General features: G+C 25.6%; 1 protein-coding gene across 1 annotated transcript in view; it reads right to left on the minus strand.

Annotated features, from left to right (window-relative positions):
- Positions 1 to 24,508, minus strand: part of LOC113560316 (lachesin-like) — an 86,309-nt gene that overhangs the window by 57,719 nt on the left and 4,082 nt on the right. The window contains 1 exon segment of the mRNA XM_026966100.1: positions 4,722 to 4,822. Coding sequence (XP_026821901.1) covers positions 4,722 to 4,761 — 40 coding nt within the window. The 5' untranslated portion in view covers positions 4,762 to 4,822.

A 24,508-nucleotide genomic window follows, 5' to 3' on the forward strand; every position in this document is an offset into this window, starting at 1 on the left:
AAAAAATGTTTCGATTTCAACTTTGATATCTTTTCTAGTACGTAGAAAAGTGAATCTAATTGATAATTTTAAGGGTCAGAAGTAAAAATGCCCAGTACTTAATTAAAAATTGGGAATTGATTTTCTTATTTTGTTGTAGTTAAAAAATAAATAATTTTAGCTACCTACTTGAGATGTTACTAGATGTCTATATATTAGTATCTTTTTTAAAAAAAGTATAACAAAATACTTTTACTCATTTTTAACTATTGACAAAAGTATTATTATATTTCATTTTTGATATTTTTCACCGTGTCACTTAACCTTTTTTCTACTTCTCTCTTTTTGTTTATGAAAATAAGTATCTTAAATTATTTATGAAGAATTAAAAATATATTACTAAGAGAATATTACGTTTTTGTTTTTTAAAAACTAGTGATGTTTACTTATTATTTTTTTAACCGTACACCCCACGTGCTGTATTTATTAATAAGAATAAATGTTTCCTTTCGAACTCACAAAATATATCGTTATTCATATGATTTTTTTCAGATATAAAATCATATTATCGTAAATATCCGAAATGGCTAACGTTTACTTAGTATTTTAAACTTTACATAACTGATATAACGTGTAAAACGATTTAGTTGAAACGGTTTTAACAAGGTTCTTTAACACCGTCTCATGAATAATGACACTTTTAAAACATATATGCGATAGATACTGCAGCATGACACAGCGATCTTCGCCACCGAAACAATAATTTAGGCCCGGTACATTTTCACGTACTTTCTGCGGCAGCGCGTGCTTCAATAATTAAAACGGAATCAAATGGTCGTTTGGAAGGATTTTAACGGCTTTTTTCCTAGGTCTTGTGAATATCGCGTCTTCCTCGTCGTCGACTCCTTCGTCAATCCCCTCTATTCATCGCTTTACCGTAAAACAAAAAAAAAACACAAAACGAGCTGCGGCGTCGCTCTAACTCTCATCCACTGCACGGCGGCCCAACATCTGTTGCGGCGCCGCCGGCGGTGGTTGGAAATTAATAATAAAACTCGAGACCGTTGCCACGTTAAGTGGCCTTCACCGCCCCCTCCTCTCTGACGTCATCTCTCAATCCGAATAATTTAATTGCCACAGCGGTCCCCATAATTCTCCGTTCGTCCGTCCGTCTCTTCCTGATTCCCATCCCTATTCGCAAGATATCTTTACGCGTCGCACTCCGTCGTCAACGTTTTCTCCTCATTCGGGTTTGACGGTGGTGGGTAATATTTTGCCACCACCGCCACCACCACCAACCACCGTCTCGTATGCTATACCTACTATACGACCACATCTGTCAGTAATATCTCTCTTCTTTTTACCGAAAAGACGTCGAGCGACGGGTTTTAATTGCCACCTCCCGGCGCGGCTGCCCCGTCCCAAAAATATTACTCGAAACGTTTTTAATGATTACACAAGTACACAACCCGCGCTTGCTCAGTGGCGAAATCGTTCACACACACACACACACACATTGATGGTATTCCGGGTAAATTATAGAAACGTCTTGGGCACAAGCCGTGTATGAGTGTGTATGGTGGGAAGGGAAGGAAAGAGAATCGGCTTTTCGAAACTTTCGACGGAATTTTCCCGCAAAATCGCTTTAATCTCGTTATACGCGCCGTGCACCGCACGCGAACTATACAGACGATGAACATCGACGTGACGAAGAAACCGAGCCCGTGTGACGTATGTACATACATGGATACCCGTTTAACATGATGCGGACCGACCGGGCGGTATTAAAATATAATATTATACACGCATAAAAAACACGATACAGGATTACGGTGGGTGGAAGGCACGAGAAAATTGTCGATGACACCAAATGACTTGTATACGGTCGTCGTCGCCGCACAGTCTATCGATACGGTCGTGAGCGCCGATTTTTACTTGCATTCGAAAATAATATTTTATTAAAAATAAAAAAATAATCTTTGGTCTACGCAGATCGTGAAGGCGATGATCAAACGACGGGGAGTGGTGTAAATACCACTGATAACGTGACTGCGGATGACTTTTTTTTTGCCATAACTGTACGAGTATATTGCACACGTGATTTCAAGCGGGACGTGTTATCTCATCGTCACCGTCGTTTGGGTGCATTCCGTTAGTACAGGACCCACACGAATGCACGATTGCTCGCGATTCGAGTTATCATAATATTATATTATACACGCGTTTTACATAAAAAAAAAAATAATAAAAAGTTACGTCGTATTGTATTATTAATACGTAACAACAACAAGGCATTCAGTTATTTTTTGGATCGATAAGCATTCCTCCTGTCTGCAATCAGGAAGGAGAAGAGTAGCATCACAATACGTTCGAATATCATCTCGGTTGAAAATATTTGGTTCTTTTCATTTTTTATCTCGATCCGGTGAGCACAAAACCACATGATCAACTTTTATAAAACGTACTTAATGACCTGGTTGTGCTTAGATAGGAACATGTCTTCTGCGTATCGGTATTTTTTGATTTTATTTATCAACTTTTGTGCGATTTAATTTTAAATTGACGCTCTAGAAAATTATAGGTAAATACATCCGATAAACTAGCAATAAACATCAAAGGCGATTCACCGGAGCGACTAATTCGTATTTATCCGGCATTTTTAGGGAAACCAAAACAAATGATTCTAAAATACTAAATATATAGAGAAAAACAGGACATCATTGAAAATATTATATCCAACCGAATTTAAGGAAAAGAAAACAACACACAGTTATGGACAACACGCACAAGCGTGGGAACTTTATATTTTCCCAATAACAGCATTCATCGGCATTTCCAACTCCCACACTTTTACCTTTTATCCACGACTTATATACTACTTATCGTAAAAAGACTCCCGAGCAACGAAAAACGAATGAAATAGAAAATATCTAATAAACATAAATAAATAATAATAATAATAAACATGTACATTATACTATTATATTAATATATAATATGTATTTTAGTATTTATATTTTTGCGAAACATAAGTTACACACCTAAAACATATAAAATTATTCTATATAAATATATAGTATTAAATTATATCTTATAACACAAAAATCTATTCTATTTAGACTTTTTTTTTACTCATAAATTATAATATAGCCATAATAATTGATTTCGACGAATTTCGTGCTCGAACGTGCGATAGTCTATATATTAGTGTCCATAAGTACATAGTAAGCCATATAAAGTAACTTTAAATGCATTTGTTTTGCATACAAGAAATATGATTATATTATATAATCATATTTGTCGATTACTTAAATATTTTCAAAAGAATTTCTCAGAAAATTAGTCATATTTTATTGTATTTATTGGAGCGCTTTTAGCCGAGTATTTACGTTAGTATTCAAACTTTAGTCGGTCACAATTCATCAAATGATTTTTAAAAGAGGATTTACTATCTCCAAAACACTCGTTTAAACAACTTTAACGACTTTAAGGCGGTTTAACGACAGTCGAACATTTTATTATCTTCATAACGCACATAAGCTTGGCTCAATTTTACTACCCCCTCGACAAATTATATAAGTCGGCCCTACCCCATTAAAACATGTTATTTCATCACATTATTTCTGTTTACTATTGGAATTTAACGAATCACAACGACTCCATAAAAGTTGTTGCTTTGTATATAAAAATATATCATGATTGTAACACGTAAACATGTAACTGTGAGATTTAATCATTTAGCCCATAATCTAAGTATATTAAATATGACAGTTGAAAATTAAATATAAAGATCTGGATCAATAACATATCCCTAAAAAAATATATGTAAAATAAATTATTATTTTATATTATATATTAAACCTTATAACTGTATATTTTACTATTATTATTATTATTATTATTTATTAAAGAATATTATTTTATTACCATTAGTTTGAAAATGTTTGCCTAATAAATAATTGTTAAATTATTTAATATTACGAGTTTTATATCATATTTTTGTAAATAGCTGCACTTACATTAAATATTTCATTTTTTTCGATTAACTTGAACTAAAATTATTATATTTAAAAACTATAGATTCTTGTATAACGTTATAACTTATTTTAATGGTTTTCATTCTGTATAATTTATCACAATGACAACCTATGCCCAGAAACAATTTTGACATTAATTTAAATTAATGATATTGTTTGAAAATTTTTACAGCTTTTATAAAGAAGACAAAAGTCAAACATCTAAGTTTTCACTCGAGCAAAATAAACATAACCAAACATTTGTCAGTTCACTTATATAATTTCATATGTTATATTACGTATAATTCACGCTATGTAAGCACCTATATAAAACATTAACTTTGAAGTAAAAATAAATAATTTTTGTTAACATATGATAATAATTAAATTAAATAACTTTTGGATTAACTGAATAATTTTATATATTTCTTAGGTATTAATAAATACTTATAATTAGTTATAAAATAATATAAACAAAAAATAAAAAATAATTTGTTTTAGTATTAAAATTAAAATATTGACTTTAGAAAAACTGTTTTGTTTGGATTTAGAAAATCATTAAGTATTATCATAGTTTAATATCTCCGAGGATGCCGTGCACAATTCAATACATATTATAGTTATAAACCTTATTTTAATAAGGTATTTTATTTTAAAATATTACAAATGTTGTTTCAACCGTTATTATGAATGTGGGTAGATAAAATAAATAGATTTATGACTTACCGTTTAAAACAAACAATAGAATAACTGATATCCAAAACATTTTTTTTCTTTTTTTGAACTCCAAATCCACTTGTTAGATCGTATGAATCAGGTAAATCATTCTGTAATAATAATATAATATATGTGAAAGAAATATAGTATACAAATGAAAACTGATAAAGTATAAAAACAAAAACTTATTAAAATATTATTGTACAATTAGTTAGAGTAATTAAATAAATACGAATTTTAATTTATAAACACTATGATTAATCTTACATATTGTACCATGTTATTTCGGTTAATTGATATAAAAATATAAATTAAATAAACATATAATTTTGTGCATTATTCGATATTAATTATATTTATAATTATACAACTTTCAAATACTACAAGCTTCGTACTATGCACTTAATTCTGCATAATTGTGATTAATTTCTAATTAAGCTTATCAGTTAAAATATAATTATTTATGTTGATTTTTGAATTTGTGTAACTATTGCCACTAAGGATAATTGACTCGTAAAAATACGTGTAAAAGATATGGAATAGTAGATGATTTGAAAATTACAGTAATTAATTAATATTAATATATTAAGTAACATATTTTTGAGGTTGGTTTAAAGCATTTTAAGTACCTACCAAAGATAATACGTATTTAAATTTGTTTATGAAATGTTAAAATTAAACACAATGGTCTTACTTTACATATTTTGCCATAGTTTAAAAAAAAGTGCATATTAATTGAAAATTTGTTTGAATATTAGTGCATTTTTCATATTATTCCAATTATATATTTTTACATATTTATTTATTAATTTTTCAACGTCGTATTTAAATAATAATTAATATTTTCTAATGTTAATTATCTATATGTTTAAATACAATTTTATGAGTTTATTTTTTATTAATAATCGACCTTTCAGAGTTTGTTTATCACAACGAGATCATTATTATTTCGTATTAGAATGCATCGTCGACCATTGTGTGTACCTGTTTACATACACAATTTATTGGAGTTTTTTTTAATCACGTAATTCCTAGTTTGTTTGTTTAAAAATACTTAAAATATCAAATAATTATCGTATGAACACAAAAAGTATATTTTCTATTAATAAAACTATTTTATATAATCCAACCTATAAGAAACCAGAATAGGTATTGATAGTCAATAAGTGATTTATTATCATACAATAATTAAAAACTTTTAATATTTGTGTCATTTTACCGAGTAGTTTACACAATAATTTATATTTATTTTATTTTATTTATTTAACATTTTTAAATTCATTGAGTATTAACCGCAGGTTTTTTTCAAATAAAAAAATTTTAATTGCATATTTATTAAACATTTTGTTGGTACCTAATCTCATTTTAATTTCAAATTTAAAAAACACTAATTATAGTATAGTTTATGATATTCTATGTTTTATAATATGTATATGTATAATATGGTAGGTTCATAATTAAGTCTACCAATATCAATACCTACGTCATGATTGTATAACACTATAACCATTAAATCACTTTTTCAGTCTCCTTAATTTAACAGCTTCTTTCTTTAACTCTTCAAGAAACCGTCTAACTTTACCTTTAAAAGCATGTAACTCTTTTTTCTACTTTACATTTATCAATAAGTATGTTATTGACTTCAACTGATAGCACTTACACTGTTGAATTATTTTATTTGTCTTTTATCAAAATTCGTGATCGAATTCTAACTTATTAATCCGTTATACTGTTTTAGTTCTATATCATCATTATTGTATCTTGTATAAGAAAAATTATTATTATACCTAAAACTTTTCTATTTTATGGATTTTTATCATTTTATGATTTATAATGATTTTATAACCTATTATAATATGAATTATATTTTTATTAATTGTATTACTGTATTTTATGACTTCGATTGTTTATTAAATAAATATTATTATTATTATTATTATTATTAATAGTAGTAGTAAAAGTAGTAGTAGTAGTAGTAGTAGTAGTAGTAGTAGTAGTAGTATTAGTATTAGTTTTAGTATTAGTATTTGTATTATTAACATATTTTTAAATTTAGGTGCTTTATAATTACAATTTTTGATTGTTTAAAAACATTTTTTAATAATCAACACAAGAAACAAGTAAACTGAATATTTAAAGTACAAATAGATCTGTTGTATAATATAATTTAATAATTATTATTACCTAAATCATAACAAAATATTCTATTCTAAGACCCTAAGATATACATATGTAAATTGTATCATTATAATAAATTAATATTATTTCCAAAACATACGGGTTATAATATTATAATATAATATTGTAAATGTAATAAATGTAATATATGTGGGGTTATAAATGGATACTGGGTGGCTTAGCTCCAACCCTAAACTCCTTGTTACACCGATGGTAATAGATTGATGTTAATTGAATCAAACATAAGATTATAAAAATAAATTTTTCTTCAATCAATTTTTTTTTCGTTGAAATGATTAACTTTACGACTAAAAACATTCAATTATTATCCCTATAATAAATATAATATTGTAAACTATTCATTTATTATTGTGCGATTCAAATTGTACATTAAATACTCAATTTAACTTGTGATATAAAAGTACATTTAATAATATGATAAATAAACCGCCAGATTATATACTTTAAGTACACATTATCAAAAAATTATAAATAAAATCCACTTCAAAAAAGTTTAAAACTGCATTTTGCAATGATATTATGGCTAATTAGTAAAATTTCAAAACTTTTAAGAACACTGAGACCTTTACATATATTATCTTAACGACATACTTAATTCAATCATAATTATCCAATTATTTTTAACAAGTTCGTTTTTCATACCGTTCTTGTATTAATCGACAATATCCGATTTCCTACTCTCTTAATCTGCAATATGTATATTAGGAAATATTAAATGTAAACATTAAATCATTAAATCATTAAATAAAACAAAGTAACCAATCTAACACGCATAAGCATACGCAATTGTAAGTTTTTTTTTAATTAAGTTTTTGTAACAAATTAATAAGTACGTGTGTATAATATGTATCAATCAGTTTTATACTTGAACTTGTTAAAAATATAAATTAAAACCAATATCTGTTATTGAAAAAAGATGTAATATAACACCTTTGTCATTTCGGAAGTACCGTGAAGATGTTTTATTTCTACATAAATCACTAAACAGTAAAATAGTGTGTCCTTAATCATGAAGTAAATTTATTTCTCTTGTTTCACAAATTAATACAAGAATACTAATAATACTTAATTATATATAATTTAAAAATATATATATATTTCTCATTATTGTAATCAACATTTATTTAGCATTCATTTTTTTTTTTTTTAGTTATGCTAAATTGTTAAGACACAATATATGTAGGTACTAACTATACTAAGATTATAATAACATAATTTAACGTTATTATATATTAAAATTGTGATCTTTGCCCTTAGAGCAGCGTTAATATTTAAATAAATAAAAACCAATTACCTTTGATAGCTGTAGACTATGCATCTTAAGATCTATAATTTTTAAATACCGCTAAAAAGTAATGAAAATATTGAACAAATAATTATTTATAAAATAAACGGAAAAAACCATTATATGTATTTTGAGAAATTTTATATCCATCAATTTTTTTTAGATAGATTTTTATTAAAGGCTCTTATAATTTGGAAAAACAAGAAATTATTAAATCATCAAAATGCTACTATAAAACATATTTTTACACATAATAATACATAATACCTAAATTTTTTTTATGCTATTTCATAACATATTCTTTAATTTTAAAACTTGTTTTATGTTATTTTTATCAATGATATTGTGCTTTTTTATTTATACTATTAAATAAATACTTTATTATTCCAATAAAATTAAACTTTATTTCCTTTTATCAGCCAATCAGTTATAATGAACACAGTTATAAATGTATTATACAAATACAAAAACAAAGAAATGACACAATTTAATTAAATTTCAATAATATAATAATGTTGTAACACTATTGCTAAAGGATTATAATATTTAAACTAAAATAAGTTTGGAAATATTTCAGTTTTCAATTGATTAGACTAATTTTATTTTATTTTGATAACATCTTACAGACCTAATTTTTTTTATTGATATTTTATATGCAAGTAACGAAAGAAAAAATACGTTTTTTTCTTAAAATCGAAAACACGTATTGGTGGCTACGTCGATTTCAAATTCGTGATCAGAATACCGTAATTGTGACATTTCAAGAAAGAAAAAAAATCTTCTTTACATACAAGTATACGCTAGTCTTCAAAGATGCATGTATGTAAAGAAATTCTTAGTGGAATAGGAGAGAGAGAAGTGAGTAAAAACACGTTGCTGAACTCGTCTAAAAATTGAAAAACGTATTAAATCGATTTCAATTCAATGTTAGAGGGTAGCTGCCCTTATAGCAAATATTCTAATGCGAAATAAAAGATACCTGGAGAAAATGTCAAATGCGTAGAGTACAAATCACAAAAAAAGTGTATATCTATATATTATATAGATACATAATAGTCGGTAAAGTAAAGGATATAAAAATGTCATCTGAGAATTTATACGAACGATCAACAAATCATTAAGTACGGAAATAATGATGGGTGAAAAGTCACAAAGCCGTCGTTTGATAGTTAATATTATAATTCGGTAAATAACAATTTCATAATTAAATATGATATTTGCACAACCGCAATAAAATATATTATTTTATACTAGTTATTTTTGAAACACGCATCTTTAATTTGCATAAATTATATCGGTGGAGTAATAATAATAATAATTATATAATACATATTATATTTCTATATATTATAGATTATTTTCAGGTGTAAGAAATTATTATTCGAAATCTAAAATAAAACTTTTCTTTTAGATATTTAATTTTATTAATATTCATAAACAAAAATACCTAATGATAATAATTCTTATTGAGTTATAAATTGTTCACATTAAAAAATAAACGCAAATTGAATATAATATATTACAAGAATATGGATAAATTTTAGTTTATACTAATGTACTGATTCTTTATCAAAATATTATACAAGAGACGATTACAGTAAAATAAAAGCAAAGCGAGTATACGTGACTTCGAATGAAAAATTATAACTACTATATTAATCATCAAAGGAACTTTCATCCCATAGTCAATAAATGTAATAGAATATAATTGATTTTACAAAAGATCGTATACATGTATGATATCATTTAAGTTCTAGGATATGTTGTTCTAATCATAATTAAAATATCCCAAATATTATTATTATCAACCCACATTTTTCCTCAGTGAATAATAATTTTTTTTTACGAAAAAATAACTAATAAAAAAATTATTTTTTGTAATACATTTTATGAATATCCAATCCCATCAAAAATTGCATTTTAAATTTTTCTTAAAAAAAAATTGTATACATATATTTTTAAGATTTGAAGGTTACTTTATCAACAACTTAAACTTTAAAAAGACATATAGTTAAATTCTTATTTCGTGACTTTGTGAGTAACCATTATCTTGTATTAAAATTGTATTATTATACATATTATTATTAATCATTAAATTATTATTAAATCCGTTGTCAATAGTAATAAAATGTTAACTGTATCAAAAATCTCGAGAAATCCACTTTTATTATGATCCCGTAACATTTAAGAACATTATAAAACAAACTGTTGTACGATTAAATTACAAGGTTAGTGAAAATTTTCAAAGCAGTATTTTATCATTGATTTCAAACATTAATTTAAAAAAATCAAAATTAAAAAATAAATTCCATAATCAATGTACGTGTATCGACCCATATATTACAAGGTTAAGTTATTATACAATATTAGACAATATTTTGAAAAATAAATAAATTGCAAGTATAAAATTATTATTTAATTATATTAGTAAATAATTAAAAATAAACCAGTATTTTTCAATTATTTTTGACTGTTAAATTAAAGAAAAATTATTATTACTCTACATAAAAAGTTGATGTTTGCATTAGTGATCATAAATAATACCCAAAACCCAAGATTTTTTTTACACTTCATTTTTTTTAACCTACATACAAACACATAAAATACACAAAATATTGATTTGATATAACTGATTTATAAAGTACTAATACTAAGAAAAATATATTTAATACAAAAACGTTAATAATTAGATATGTTGGCATTTTACTTTACAATGTTTTTTTTAAGATAATTAAATTATAGGCATTTAAAATTGTAATATTATTACTTTGATAAAAGCAGACGTAGAAAACTTTTAAGTTGCTCATACCATTTATTATTTTAAAATAAATATGAATTATTTGGCTTGGGACGAAATTATTATTATTGTGGAAGAGGGTATAGTGTTGTGGGGTCCCCCGTTTGTTTTGGCCGTGAAATATTATTTATTACTGCCCAGTGTCTGTGGCCGCCACGTAATAACCCGTAGACGAATCCAATGGTTGCGAAAAAATTCAGTTCGGTTGCCAAAAAAAAAAAAAAACCTAGGGGTAGAACAGAGTAGATGAGCAAGGCGGGGTAAACAAAAACTCGGAATCAAAAACTTATATCTTTATAACCAAATTAAACTCTGGGCGCGTCCTGATTAAATTTTTTTTCTCAATGCTCGGGACGTAATAAATATTGCACACAGCGCCGCCAAAACTAATGATAAGTAATAATAAAGAAATATATGAATAAATATATACATTTATAGTTCACACAAAAAGTTTAAAAAATGTGAACGGAGTTTTTCTTTGACAGGATTTTTCGCAAGCTTAAAGCATTCTACTGGAGCTATGCGATATTCCTCGCCAGCCTCGATCCAACTGTATTATATTAAGTTGTTATCGTTTTTTCATTTAACAAAGTTAAGCAACTTTTTTCCTTTGCGAAAAGGATGGCGAACACTATTGTCATGAACTTTTTCCTTTAAAATAGTTATCATAGGTCTTTATGAAGTTGTTGAATAATAAGATGATATCCGTTCAATACGATTATTTGAAGAGCGGCCAGAGACAAATGTAAATTTGTTGCAATGATAACCTCTATGAATATTATATCATTTATACCCAACAATATACCACTATGATGAATATACCGTAGTTTAGATTTATTAAACTCGATTACACACACTGGTGGTTTATGAAATGTTCGTGTTTTTTAAATCTTATTAATTATTAGTTAAAACGATTTTTTTTTGTGGATTCTCGCTCGTGTAACTCGTGTATAAATAAATTCGTCTCAAATTTACTTAATAAATACTGTGTCGCGGTCGTCGTAGAAGTGAATCGTAATCGAATTATTCTCATACCACGGAGTCATCGACACATTATATTTTATATAATATTACCTATATATATATATCATTATACGTATCGAACTAAAAAAAAAAAAAAAAAAACAATAAATAAAAACGTCTCTACTACGTTCTCACGCGCGCGTTCCAGCTAGGAATGAACTGCGACGCGCGAACTCCCGATGGACGCGATACGGCTGCGAATGATACCTATACATGTATAGAACACAAAACAACAAAATAGGTATAAACGAAGTTATACTTGTTAATTGAACATTGTTCGGCGACAATATATCAACGGCAAGCGTGACGCGGGCCTCTGCGGTAGCGGCATCGGTATTACAACGGTTGCGGCGTTTGATTCTTTTATATGTGCGTCGTGGAAGCAAGCCGCGAATTTTACGTACAGACCCTCGACAAATTGGAGGCGTATATCAAGTGCTCACCCGCGGGACTCGTCTACGAGGGCCACCAAAGATACGCCGCCGCCACACATCACACGCGACGTCGAATGTGCAGCGTCGTCGTCGGATTTATTTTCCAAACCGGAGTCGATGTCCGAATGATATATTTACGAACGGTAATTGGACGGGAAAACGCCAAAATGTACGTAGTTGCTGTAGGTAATACGTAAAAACCACGAGCCCAGGAAAACGACGGTCCGTTGGGACAATAAAAAGAAGGAAATTTACCGTCGAGCTTCTTCGCGTCGGCCTTATCCGTAAGGTTATGTTATAACGTCAAGTCGGTCTCGAATAACATTAAACAAAACAATATACTATATACACTTATCCGCGAAATATTTTCACTGTGATACTAACTATATAACCCAACTTCACCCTGGAAATTGAATAAATATAAAACTCAACGCTGTATTATCCGTGTATGACGGTCTATATGTATCTACAGTTTACAAGAAAATTGTTGTTAGTGTATCTATACAATCTCTTAAGTTTTTTTTGAAAATCTATAAAGTAAATTTTAAATATATATAAGCTATAAACATATAATATGTATAAAATGCATAATGCATATTATTATATAAGTCTTCTTAATTTCTATAACAAATAGCAACCCAATATACATAAAAAAAAAACTATTACATTTTCTTGATCCGAAAATTAGTTCCTGTGTGGGCCACCCTATATATATATATTCTACCTTATCTATTTAGGTTGAAAAACAAAAAATTATAATCATTCTCTGATTTCCAAAAAATACGTATACAAAATTTAATGTCCATTAGATAAAGTGGTTCTGAAAATTAGCGAGTATTAACAAATGCAAAACCATATTTATATAATATAAAAAAGAAAGACTATTATCGTATATTTTAAGTGCGCATAGTAAAGACTGTATTCATGGAAAGAAAATGGTGCCTTTGTATATTACCTATAGATATTAATATAATTTTGATAGTGCCGAACTCTATAAATTATAAATTTTACAAACACATATTTTCAAAGACCTAATAAATTAACACAATTTTCTAGTAAAAAATCAAAATCGTCGCAAATACCTAATATATTCCATTATTCGACAGTTTTATTTTTAATACTCCGCAATAACTGTTATTTTCAACTAACTTTAAAAATTAAATATACAACATTTTTTAATATATTTCGCACATAAAAAATTAAAATATCTTATAAGTAATACACAACTGGCATGTTAGTCAGAAGTAATCACGTATTAAGTATTCAAAAACCTTTTATTTTTGTAACTAGCTTTTTTTCGTTTGGGAGCTTATATACTTTAGAAACGAATGATATTATTTTACATTAAAAATGTAAAATACTGAAATGAACCCATAACCAAAAGTAAAGTAAATTCTTATTTCAAAGGTGTATTTAAACTAAATATCTTATAAGGGGTGTTATACTAACATGATATGATATAATATCTAATAAATTCTTATTTAATTTGTATACATACCATATTTTATACAAACAAAAATAAAACTCAAAAACTTATTTTTTAAATTAACTAATATTTTCTATAATTATATGATATCGCCGTTCCAAGCACATTTGAATTTGTATAATACAATTTAACAAAACAATATTATTCTATAGGATTTTTTTTGTCTTAGTAAAAAAAAAAGGTATGCTTTATAGAATATAGATACTTATATTTATTTTATGACAATGAATTGTTATTTTTTTTTTTATTATTATTATTATTCACAGTTGAAATAATTCAACTTGTTTTGATCTACAATCATTGCTAATAAAAATCAAAACAGAATAGGAGATTATTATTTTATTTTATTTTTCATAGGAGGGGGCTAAACTTATCAGCTGAATAAAATAATTATTATTGACAATATCTCTGAATAATGAATATTTTTTTAATTTTAAATATTAGTGAAAATTTTCTTTGTGCGTTTAAAAATAATTCATGTTACCATTTATTTATAAGACGAAAAATATAAGTCTAGTATCCAGAATAATAATACAGAATGCCTTTAATAATATTGTCCAAAATATTATAAAACTAATATAAGTACTCATAACACAATGTTATATTGTTTTAGGACAATACCTTATAGGAAAGTTAAGCTAAGTGATAATTAAATTCAAATAAGACTCGTTAAAATTTAACACGTATTAACAAACATGTACGTCTTATAATTTTCAAGCTACTTTGTATCTGCAAATTATAAATATGTAAATATATATATATATATCAATTTATATCAATTTTTAAATACAGCTGTACTAATATTTATGTAAGACACATCAATAATACTTAATCATATATTATTATTTACTTGAAATTTGTTAAAACATTAAGCTATTTTTAATTAAATCTATTATTCATGTATATTGATATTATATGATATTTTATAACTAAGAAAACCAATGTATTAACTATTAAGTAAATAATATCTGTTGTTCTTATATACTTTTCATTATTTATTCTAAAATTCTAGTAAAATTAAATTTATGAGCTACAATTATCATTTTTGCTGATAATACTGTTATTTTGGTCAGTAAAAATAGGACTGCTGATTTTATAATTCTGCTAACTATACACTAAAAATCATACGAAATTAGTAAGATACTTAATCATTTCTTAGAACTAAATTCTAGTAAAGCTGATTATACTTTTTTTCAAATACAGATATAAACATTTTAAATATGTAGAGCCATTAAGTATACATACATACTATAAGCTGTAATAAAGTTATTTGTATTTAAGATAAAATGATTAATGTAAGATCGACCAAATATCTATGAATCATTTTTTATCAGTATTTGAGATGGGATTTTATCTTCAAATCGAATATGTAATTAATACTGTTAGAAAATACTTTCACCGATTCAAAACATAAAGAGAAATTCTCAATAACAATTAATTTAAGAGTAATGTATATAGCTTTCGTACATATTAAGTTATGGTTTAGATGTATGGAGTAAATCCGTAAACCTATTATATACATAAACTTAATGTCACAATAAATTCATTATAGAGATTTATATTGAGAAAACCATATTACAGTTATCTTAATGCAAATTTATACAATAATTTTAATATTAAAAATATAATTAATCTATACAACTTCTATAGTAATGAGTCGGTAGGAATATTTATTAGGTTTATTAACCTAAATATCAGCATCACACATGACACATGATTGCAACATGGATTAACCTTAACGCATCTGTTCATAAAAAATATTTAATGGAAAAAGTATATTTTTAATACTTATATTAGTCTTCTAAGATGATTAAATATTGATGTATCTACTTTTCAATATAAAAGTTCATTTTTAATTATGTGAATTATCTAAATTTAAGTAATTAAAAATTTAGTTTATTTTTTCATGTTGCATAGAAATTGGTAATTTATCTAATTTTATATTTTTATATTATTTTGAATTAAATATAATTTATCATAATATATAACTGTATTATTAACTTTTTATTCCTTAATCCCAATCACAATCTCGCTATTTGAGACAGCTTCATAAAAATACTTAATATATTTTCAATTAATATGCTTTTTACTTATAATTATTGTGACTGATGATGATTCAATAAATAATAAATATATGAATATAATAAACATAATTTTTATACATGTATTTATAATTTCAACGGAACTTCTTCAAATAACAATAAAATTATTTAAAATAATTGAAATTTGTTCACAGCAGCTTATAAAGTAAATCAATACCAATAATGTAATGTATTGTATTTTTATTTTCGATATTTATAGCATTTGTATGTATTATGTTCCAACTTGGAACTTAATACTGTTTTAACGATTCTAGATATAAATATTAAATAGACTAGCTATAGGAAAATATTGCCATAACAATGAATGACGGATAAAAAGTAGAAGTGAGATCAAAGAAACTCTGTGTAAAATGTCATGTCATTTGCAGAACAACGATAATATACAATAACAAAACTGGTACCTATACCTACGCATTTTAAAATGCAACTGTGATAGCTTAGTGCAGTGTGCTAAGTAAGTAATTATAAATTGTAATACTCGACAACAATAATAATATATTTACAATACGAAAAAAGGAAGTACCATATACCGACCAATTAAATGTAATCGTTGGGTCGTAAAAGTTACCAGACAATAAAATAACACATTAATTTCTAAAATAATAATGGAATCGTATAGATTATAGTTAGATGAAAGGTTTTTTATTTTGAATAGGTAAACAATTGTAAATAACTAATAAGCTACAATCATAAAAATAATTATTATGTAAATGTTTTAAGTACTTAGATATATAATTATCTATAATGTGTCAATTAATTATTGTTGTTATCTAATACAGATAATAAAAAACGGATTAATCGAGAGAATAATCAAGAAATTATTTTAGTTTTCAACTCAACAAATTGAGTCACAATGAAGCACATAATAATAAATAATATGATATTCATTTTGCAAACATAGGTACATAATACACATAAAAATTTGGACAAATAAACAATATGCAACAATCCCTATAAGCATAGGTTATATTGGGAGAGTAGAGTTTAGTTTATGAGTTAGGTATACATGTTATTATGTCATAGGAAGTTAAAAACAATATAATATTAGTAACAGAATTAAAAATAAATAATAAAAATAATTTAAACAAATAAAAAATTTGTTCAAATATTACCAAAGTTTACTTTATAGAAGAAAAATTTAAATTCCTTAGCACATTTGAAGTTAAATAAATTAATATTCAATTTTTCACATACATTTGATTCTACCATTATGTTGTACATTGCGAACCAAAAATAGTATTACTACTTGAAACAATATTTATGTTGCATTTATATCTGGTTTTATAATTATGTTTCACATTGGCAGTGGCGAAGCGTCGTAGGAGACAACGAGACAACGTCTACCCACTAAGAAATTAGAACACAGGAAAAATAATTTTGTTTTATAAAATATTTGCTAATCTTAACGTCATTTATATTATAAAAATTATATATGTTTTAATATTTGTTAAAATTGGTTTTTCGTTGTACAGTAAGTTATAGTCTTTAAGAATTATTAAAATAGATTAGATGCGCGCGATACGGCCATGCGGGTCATTCCAAATATTATATATTATATTAAAGAGACGTTCCATCGCAACGTCTCCCAATTATGGGCGCGCGGGTACGGGGGGGGGATTTTTATGTAAGTGGGGTTTACTATCTTCGCTATGAGACATGTCTCGCTATTCCGATTTCCTCAATTATCGACATCGGCATCGCGTTGTCACGCCATCGTCCCCTGTAAATCGCTATTACTGATAGCCGATAGGTACCTACGTGTTTCTTAATATTGTAGTTTGTCCTCGTGGCTGATGATATAATTTATGTCATTTTGAACGATGGAATTATTAATTACTCATACGAAAAAAAAATGTATTATCGAATAGGTAAAATAAAAAGCGTATTAGTGTCACTTTATTCAATGTCTCCCCAACTAAAAACTTAAGCTTCGCCACTGCACATTGGTCAATAAATGCCTATATTTATATACTAGTATTAATACAATACATTAGTAAAAAATATTTTACCGAAGTACTGTACACCCAATTCATTAAAAATAAGCTTAGTACTAGAGCACTTTGGTTTTATCAATAAAAATATAATAATACTATTAATTATGACTTTTAGTTTTTCAAGGTGTGTATTGTTTAAAACCATATGTGATATATGTATTAAATAACATCAATCAGTTATAAAATTATTATAACTGTTATAATAAAATGGGATACCATTTATAATATTTTTTTTATTAATTAAACTATCTTCGTAACTGGAATTCTATTAACAGTACCATAAAATTTAAAATAATGTATGAAATATCCATAGGTATTATAATAAAATTTTAAAAGTCTATCTCATTATTTGATGCACATATGCTAGTATATCTGTTGGATATTCTAAGAATTAATCAATGGTCATAAATGCTTTAAAAAAGTTTGACAGATAATACATCACAACCATTTACTGTCACTTAAATTGGAAAATTGTATACATTTTTTATTTTATAACGCACCTAGAAAAAAAATCTTATGAAAAAATTTACGAAGAATTAATAATTAACAAAATCAAAACCATTAGCACTAAAAATGCAAATCAAATATAAATTGAACCCATCTCTGATTTCCTAAGACTTAATATTATATAAATAAACAGTTAGCTATTGAATTTGATTTAATATAAAAACAAATTATTTTATAGTTATTTAAAACACATTTTACGATATTTTATTTTACTTTTTGAAAATCAAATGAGAAACTGTTTTATACAAAAAGATTTGTCTCAATAAAGGAGAGTACAATTTCATCCTGTAATTATCTTACACGTATTTGGAATCTATGTTCAGCTCTGTAATCTTACTCGTGTTTCCATTTTCACAGTCAACGCCTAATAATTAGCTGACCACTAGACTGATAAAACAAACCATAAAACAACAGTCACCCTCTTTAATGATACAATTTTTGAAATATAAAACCTATATTTGGTTTAAGGTAAATTAGAAAATTATTATACATGTATATAAAAAAACAACAATGTAACTTTAAAACAAAATACCTCACGCATCGTGTCGATTATCTGTTGAAAACTTTTTATGAAACTGTGCTACTTCTTTAGTCATGTTTTGAAGTTTGTTATTATTCTACAACAGAGTTCATAATATAGTTTAGCCATAATCCACAGTAAATCCCCATTCGAGGTAAACGATAATCTTGACCAAGCTAAAGACTTAGTTTGACAAAATGTCCGTTAAGTTTATTTTGAGATTTTAACAGTGAAAATCATATACCTAACTACTTTAAACTTATAAAACTATGGATAGATAGTATAAAGTATAAGATGAGTTTGGCCACAGTAAAAATGGATACAATATTATAATAATATATAATGCGCACAAACATTTTAATTATTTAAAATTCTGATTATTCTAAATGCAGTTTAATATACACTATTTCATTTCTATCTATTATGAACTTAACAATATATCAATTCTAAAATATTATTATCAGAACAATTTTACAAAAGAAAACCCTTTTAATCAGAATTATTATGTTCATACAAAATAACTTCAAACACCAAAATATTCGAATAAATAAAAATAATTAATAAAATGAATAAAATATTATATTTAACAATTCACTCTATAGTTTTGGATACATTGGTGGTTTCATTGGAAAAATAAAAAAGATTGTGAATGTAGCTGTTTGAAGATCAATTGCTTATGTTGAAAAAAAACGATTGGCAAAACAAAATTGAAAAAAACTGAATTTCAGATGATGTGTAACAATGGTTGAAAGGTAAAATGAAAATATCATTAGACAGTGGTTATTATTTCAACAAGTTTAGTGTACAATTCTAAAATAAAAAAAAAACATAACAAGACAGGTTAAGGATTTTTTGTTTAGCTTTACCACCTCAAAATGACAAAAATTGACTTGTTTCCATTTTTTACTTCTACTTATAGGCTATATCTAAAGTCTACCAATTACCAAACGTATCGGAAAATACCAGATAACAACTCGTTACTTCAAAACAAAATCATCAAATGCAATTATTATAATGATATATTTTTTTTACTGTCAATTTTTAGCTCAAGTCAAAGATAAATACAAAAAGTAATATATAAAAATGTGTAGACTTGTATTTAATTCCAATAATTGGCGTTGAGGCTCAAGTAATAACAATAATAAATTGCGTATATCACTTATAGTTGTGATCATAATTATATCAATAAATATCTATAGATTTGTTGAACATAATATACGTATAATTCATTAAACATTGAATACATCAAATAAATAATTATACTAATGTAAGAATATGTATGTAAAATATAAGGTGTATAGGAAATAATGTGATTATAATTTAAAGCCACGCATTGAGCTAATTATTTAATGAAAACAGAATATATGCAAATTATTGGTACAGAGATATATGCATAAGTCGGTATATTAAAATAGTATATCTTATTTTTGTATAATAATATTAGGATGCAATTTCCATTAGGTTTAAAATAGTGTTAACTATTGATTAAATTAAGACTTACCAAAATAATCATAAATCAAATTATTATTTAAACATTAGAACTTTGATAGTTAGAATTTTAGATAATGCCAAATTGTCTAATAACTTCACTTCAATTATTTGTATACGATTGAGGATATAAAACCTGCTAGTCTTCTGATATGATATCTATTATTTCTACTTGTAATCAATGTTACCATAAACAAATTTATTATATCTTTCAAAGTTATGTGTACATAAATACTGAATACTATTCATTGTTTTTAGTTTACTGATCACAACTCTGTCAAGAAATAAAAAGTATTTAATACACGCCGGTTTAATACGTTCACAAATCAAAAATTTTATATCTAATTCATTCATATCATTGGATCTTCGAACCAAGAATTTACTCATTGTGCACAATGTTAATCTCTTCAGATATTATTGTACTTGAATAAAATAGTTCGTGAAAAACAAATTGTATAATAAATTTAAAAAAAAATAACATAAAATTAACCAATCAGTGTTTGTTATACTATATTGAAAAATCACATCTCGTATTCAAAATTTGCTATATTATACAGTGATATTAATTTAATTAATGAAATATTAAATTTTATTAAAAATTAAATTTACATAACTATATATTTTTAATTGATATTATATTATATGCACTTTCTTTATAAAGTCTATATTATACTATTATAAGACTAATAGTTGATACACAAATACATAACACAACTAGCTACTTCAAGTAATATTTAAAGAAATTTTAATCAACATTTATGTTTAACTCAGATGTCTAACCTGATGGTCTTGCATTCCTTTGACAATATATAAATTTACATTATACATATTTATAGTGATAAACTATAAAAAATATTATACTATACTTATTTGCAACAGCTGAAAATTAACAAATCGAAAATTTAAAGTTAAGTTACTTTTAATTAAGTTAAATAACGAAATACTTTTTTAAAGATAAATGCTTACTTAAATAATTTAACTTATTTAAATGTTTGTCCATATTATGCAGTTTTTGATTAATTAAAATTAAGTAACTTTAATGTAACATTAAATTAATTTATTTTCTAATATAACCGCTTGCATTAAAATATATTTTGTTTTAAAAATAGGCACTAATTGTTGTTGTTAAAGAATAAACAATAATAAAATAAACGAAAGTATTATTAATAATTTTATATTATACATTTATTGTAAACAAATAACTGTTAGACTATCGAAGTGTTGAATGTACTATATTTTATTGATTTCAATAGCAATCAAATAAAAATATATAAATCTATATAAATTCCCATAGAAAATTACTAACTCGTCAAAGCACATTAATTTGAAATTTCTCAACAATAACATTACTAAATAATCAGTTCAATATTTAAAAAAACGTTGGTGTCGTAATCGCTGAAAAAAAAAAATTTAACCTAATTAAATCTGATAGTAGGGTTCTTCCGGAGAATAACCTCTCTTTCAAATATATTTTCTGGTAATTAATCTAAAATTCTAAAATGCATAATTTTAAATAATAATTGTTGTAGGTACCTATACATATTTTTATTAAATTTGCTTAACATTCATAATCGTGGATTGAAAATAATCAGAAAAGAATGTCACTATTATTTAATAAAGTAAAATTATTTGTTATTTTTTTTTTAACTTAAATCAACAAGTTAAATAAATACATAGTTAATTTGTCTAGCAATGGTTTTTTATAAGTATATGCTTATTTATATATGTTTGAATTACGATTTAAAAATTATTAAAATAACACAATAGTAGCTCATACTCGTTAAAATATTGTAAATTAAGCTATAAGTCTTAGTAGTATAATGAATTTACACTGGGCCAAACCACCTGATACCCGAAATTATACGTCTTCTCTCGAGGGGAGTCATCGAATGAAACGAACTGCACATTCACAACAAAAGCTCCGGAAAATATTATGTACATTTTTTCATAGTCCCAAACGTCTCGTAACATAGTGTTACCGATGGTATTATATAGTAAGGATTTTCCTCTAGAATAGAACATAAATATATCTTATTCAGAGTTACTATCAACTAATCGACATACAATTTACAATTTTTTATCACTAACACAAATAAGAAACACGTCGAATAAATATTGACATAATAATAATAATACCTATGCATACAATATCGTACCTAATATATTTTATAAGCTAACTGATCGATAAAGTGACTTTTTATAACTGGTGCAAAGGAAAAAACATAAATACAAAATACTCACACAAATATTATCAAAATACGCTTTGGATTATGAATAACAATTTAAACGATTTATTTTAATAATTTACTCGCATTTATAATTTAATATCGTACAACTAAAAAAATAATAAAATATCCCAAAAAATGCTAAAAAATCTTGGTAAAAATTGAATCAGTTCAGGCTTCAGGACGAAAATCTAATTGTGTATAGTATACTCTAATAAAAACTTTTTTTTCAATTTTTTAAAAGAGTATACCAAAGTTAGTTTTTTTATAAAATGGCATATAAATTTAAAAGTATTAAATAAACAACAAATTAATTAAATGTTTCAGTTTCAAAAAACTGTTTTACATTAAAAATATAAGTACGTCTAGATAATACCGTTATATCTAACTCTCAAGAATTAAAGACTTAGCCATAGATCCTAGATTCCTATCCAACTATACCAAATAATTATTTAATAACAAAGATGAAATATGATTTTTGTTAAAAGACACAGTATTATACTATCACACTAAATAGATATAAAGTGTTTTGATTTAATATTGGGTAAATAATAATTAATAATATATATAAGAGTGTTTTTTATTTTACCAAGAAAGTACCATTAAGTCTTTATAACTCGAACTAATCTAATCATGATAACTTAAGTTTTTCCGGAAACTTTTAGTTCAATAATATATAAGATAAAACCTATACATAACCTATTAACCTATATCAAATAATTAAATAACTCAAAAAAATACATAACATGAATTTCTTTTTCTTGTTCCCCTTTAAATTCGAATTATTCAGACAGACTTATACTTATAACAAATATCAATAAGTACGATTTATATTCCAATTTCAAATACTGAGATTAAGCGTAAAGAATAACCGTTGAACATAATACGCATGTGTTTTTTTCTTATTATTATGTAGTATTTTCAATACATATAATAATAAATATGAATCACAATGGTCTGCCTTTAACATACAGTAAACGGTAGAGTATTATGTTCAATGGCTACAATCGTGGAAATAATAAATATATACACATACAACATAGACTGATAGAATCAGCGTATTCTCAGAAACGCAAATTCACACACACACACACACACACACACACACACACACACACACACACACACACACACACACACACACACACACACACACATACACATACACCCAACATCTCGTTTTAAACTAGGTAGATACAAAATGTATAAAGTGCTCAAATAAGAATACGATCATTTACGAGATACTGAAATAAAAATTATCAAATAACAACCAATCACTCCTCGTAAGTATACTATCATTGATTAAACACGTATGACATAATATCATACATAATATATATATTGTTATTTTTGTCAAAAACAATTCATTCAATTTTGGACGTGTAATGTTTTAGATAATATTAAATTTGTTAATCTATTTATAAAAAATGAATATTTACGAACGTATTATTTTCTAGAAGAACTATATATGCCGTTCTAATCACTGATGATACGCCGATACGTAGTAATAATATTATTATCGATATAATTTTAATATTATTATTATTTAACGTGTGACGCTCGTGTAATATTTTGTTATTGTTGCTTCTCTAGTTTTGTAAGTTCCTTCTTTTTTATTTTAATTGGTTAATACTTTATAGTCGATACAATTAATTAAAATACAACATAATAAATAATAATAGGTATTATTATTAATTGTTTTATTTAAAATAATATATTATACATTTTAAACATTA

This window comes from Rhopalosiphum maidis, chromosome 4 (assembly GCF_003676215.2).
Source record: "Rhopalosiphum maidis isolate BTI-1 chromosome 4, ASM367621v3, whole genome shotgun sequence".
NCBI classification, from domain to species: domain Eukaryota; kingdom Metazoa; phylum Arthropoda; class Insecta; order Hemiptera; family Aphididae; genus Rhopalosiphum; species Rhopalosiphum maidis.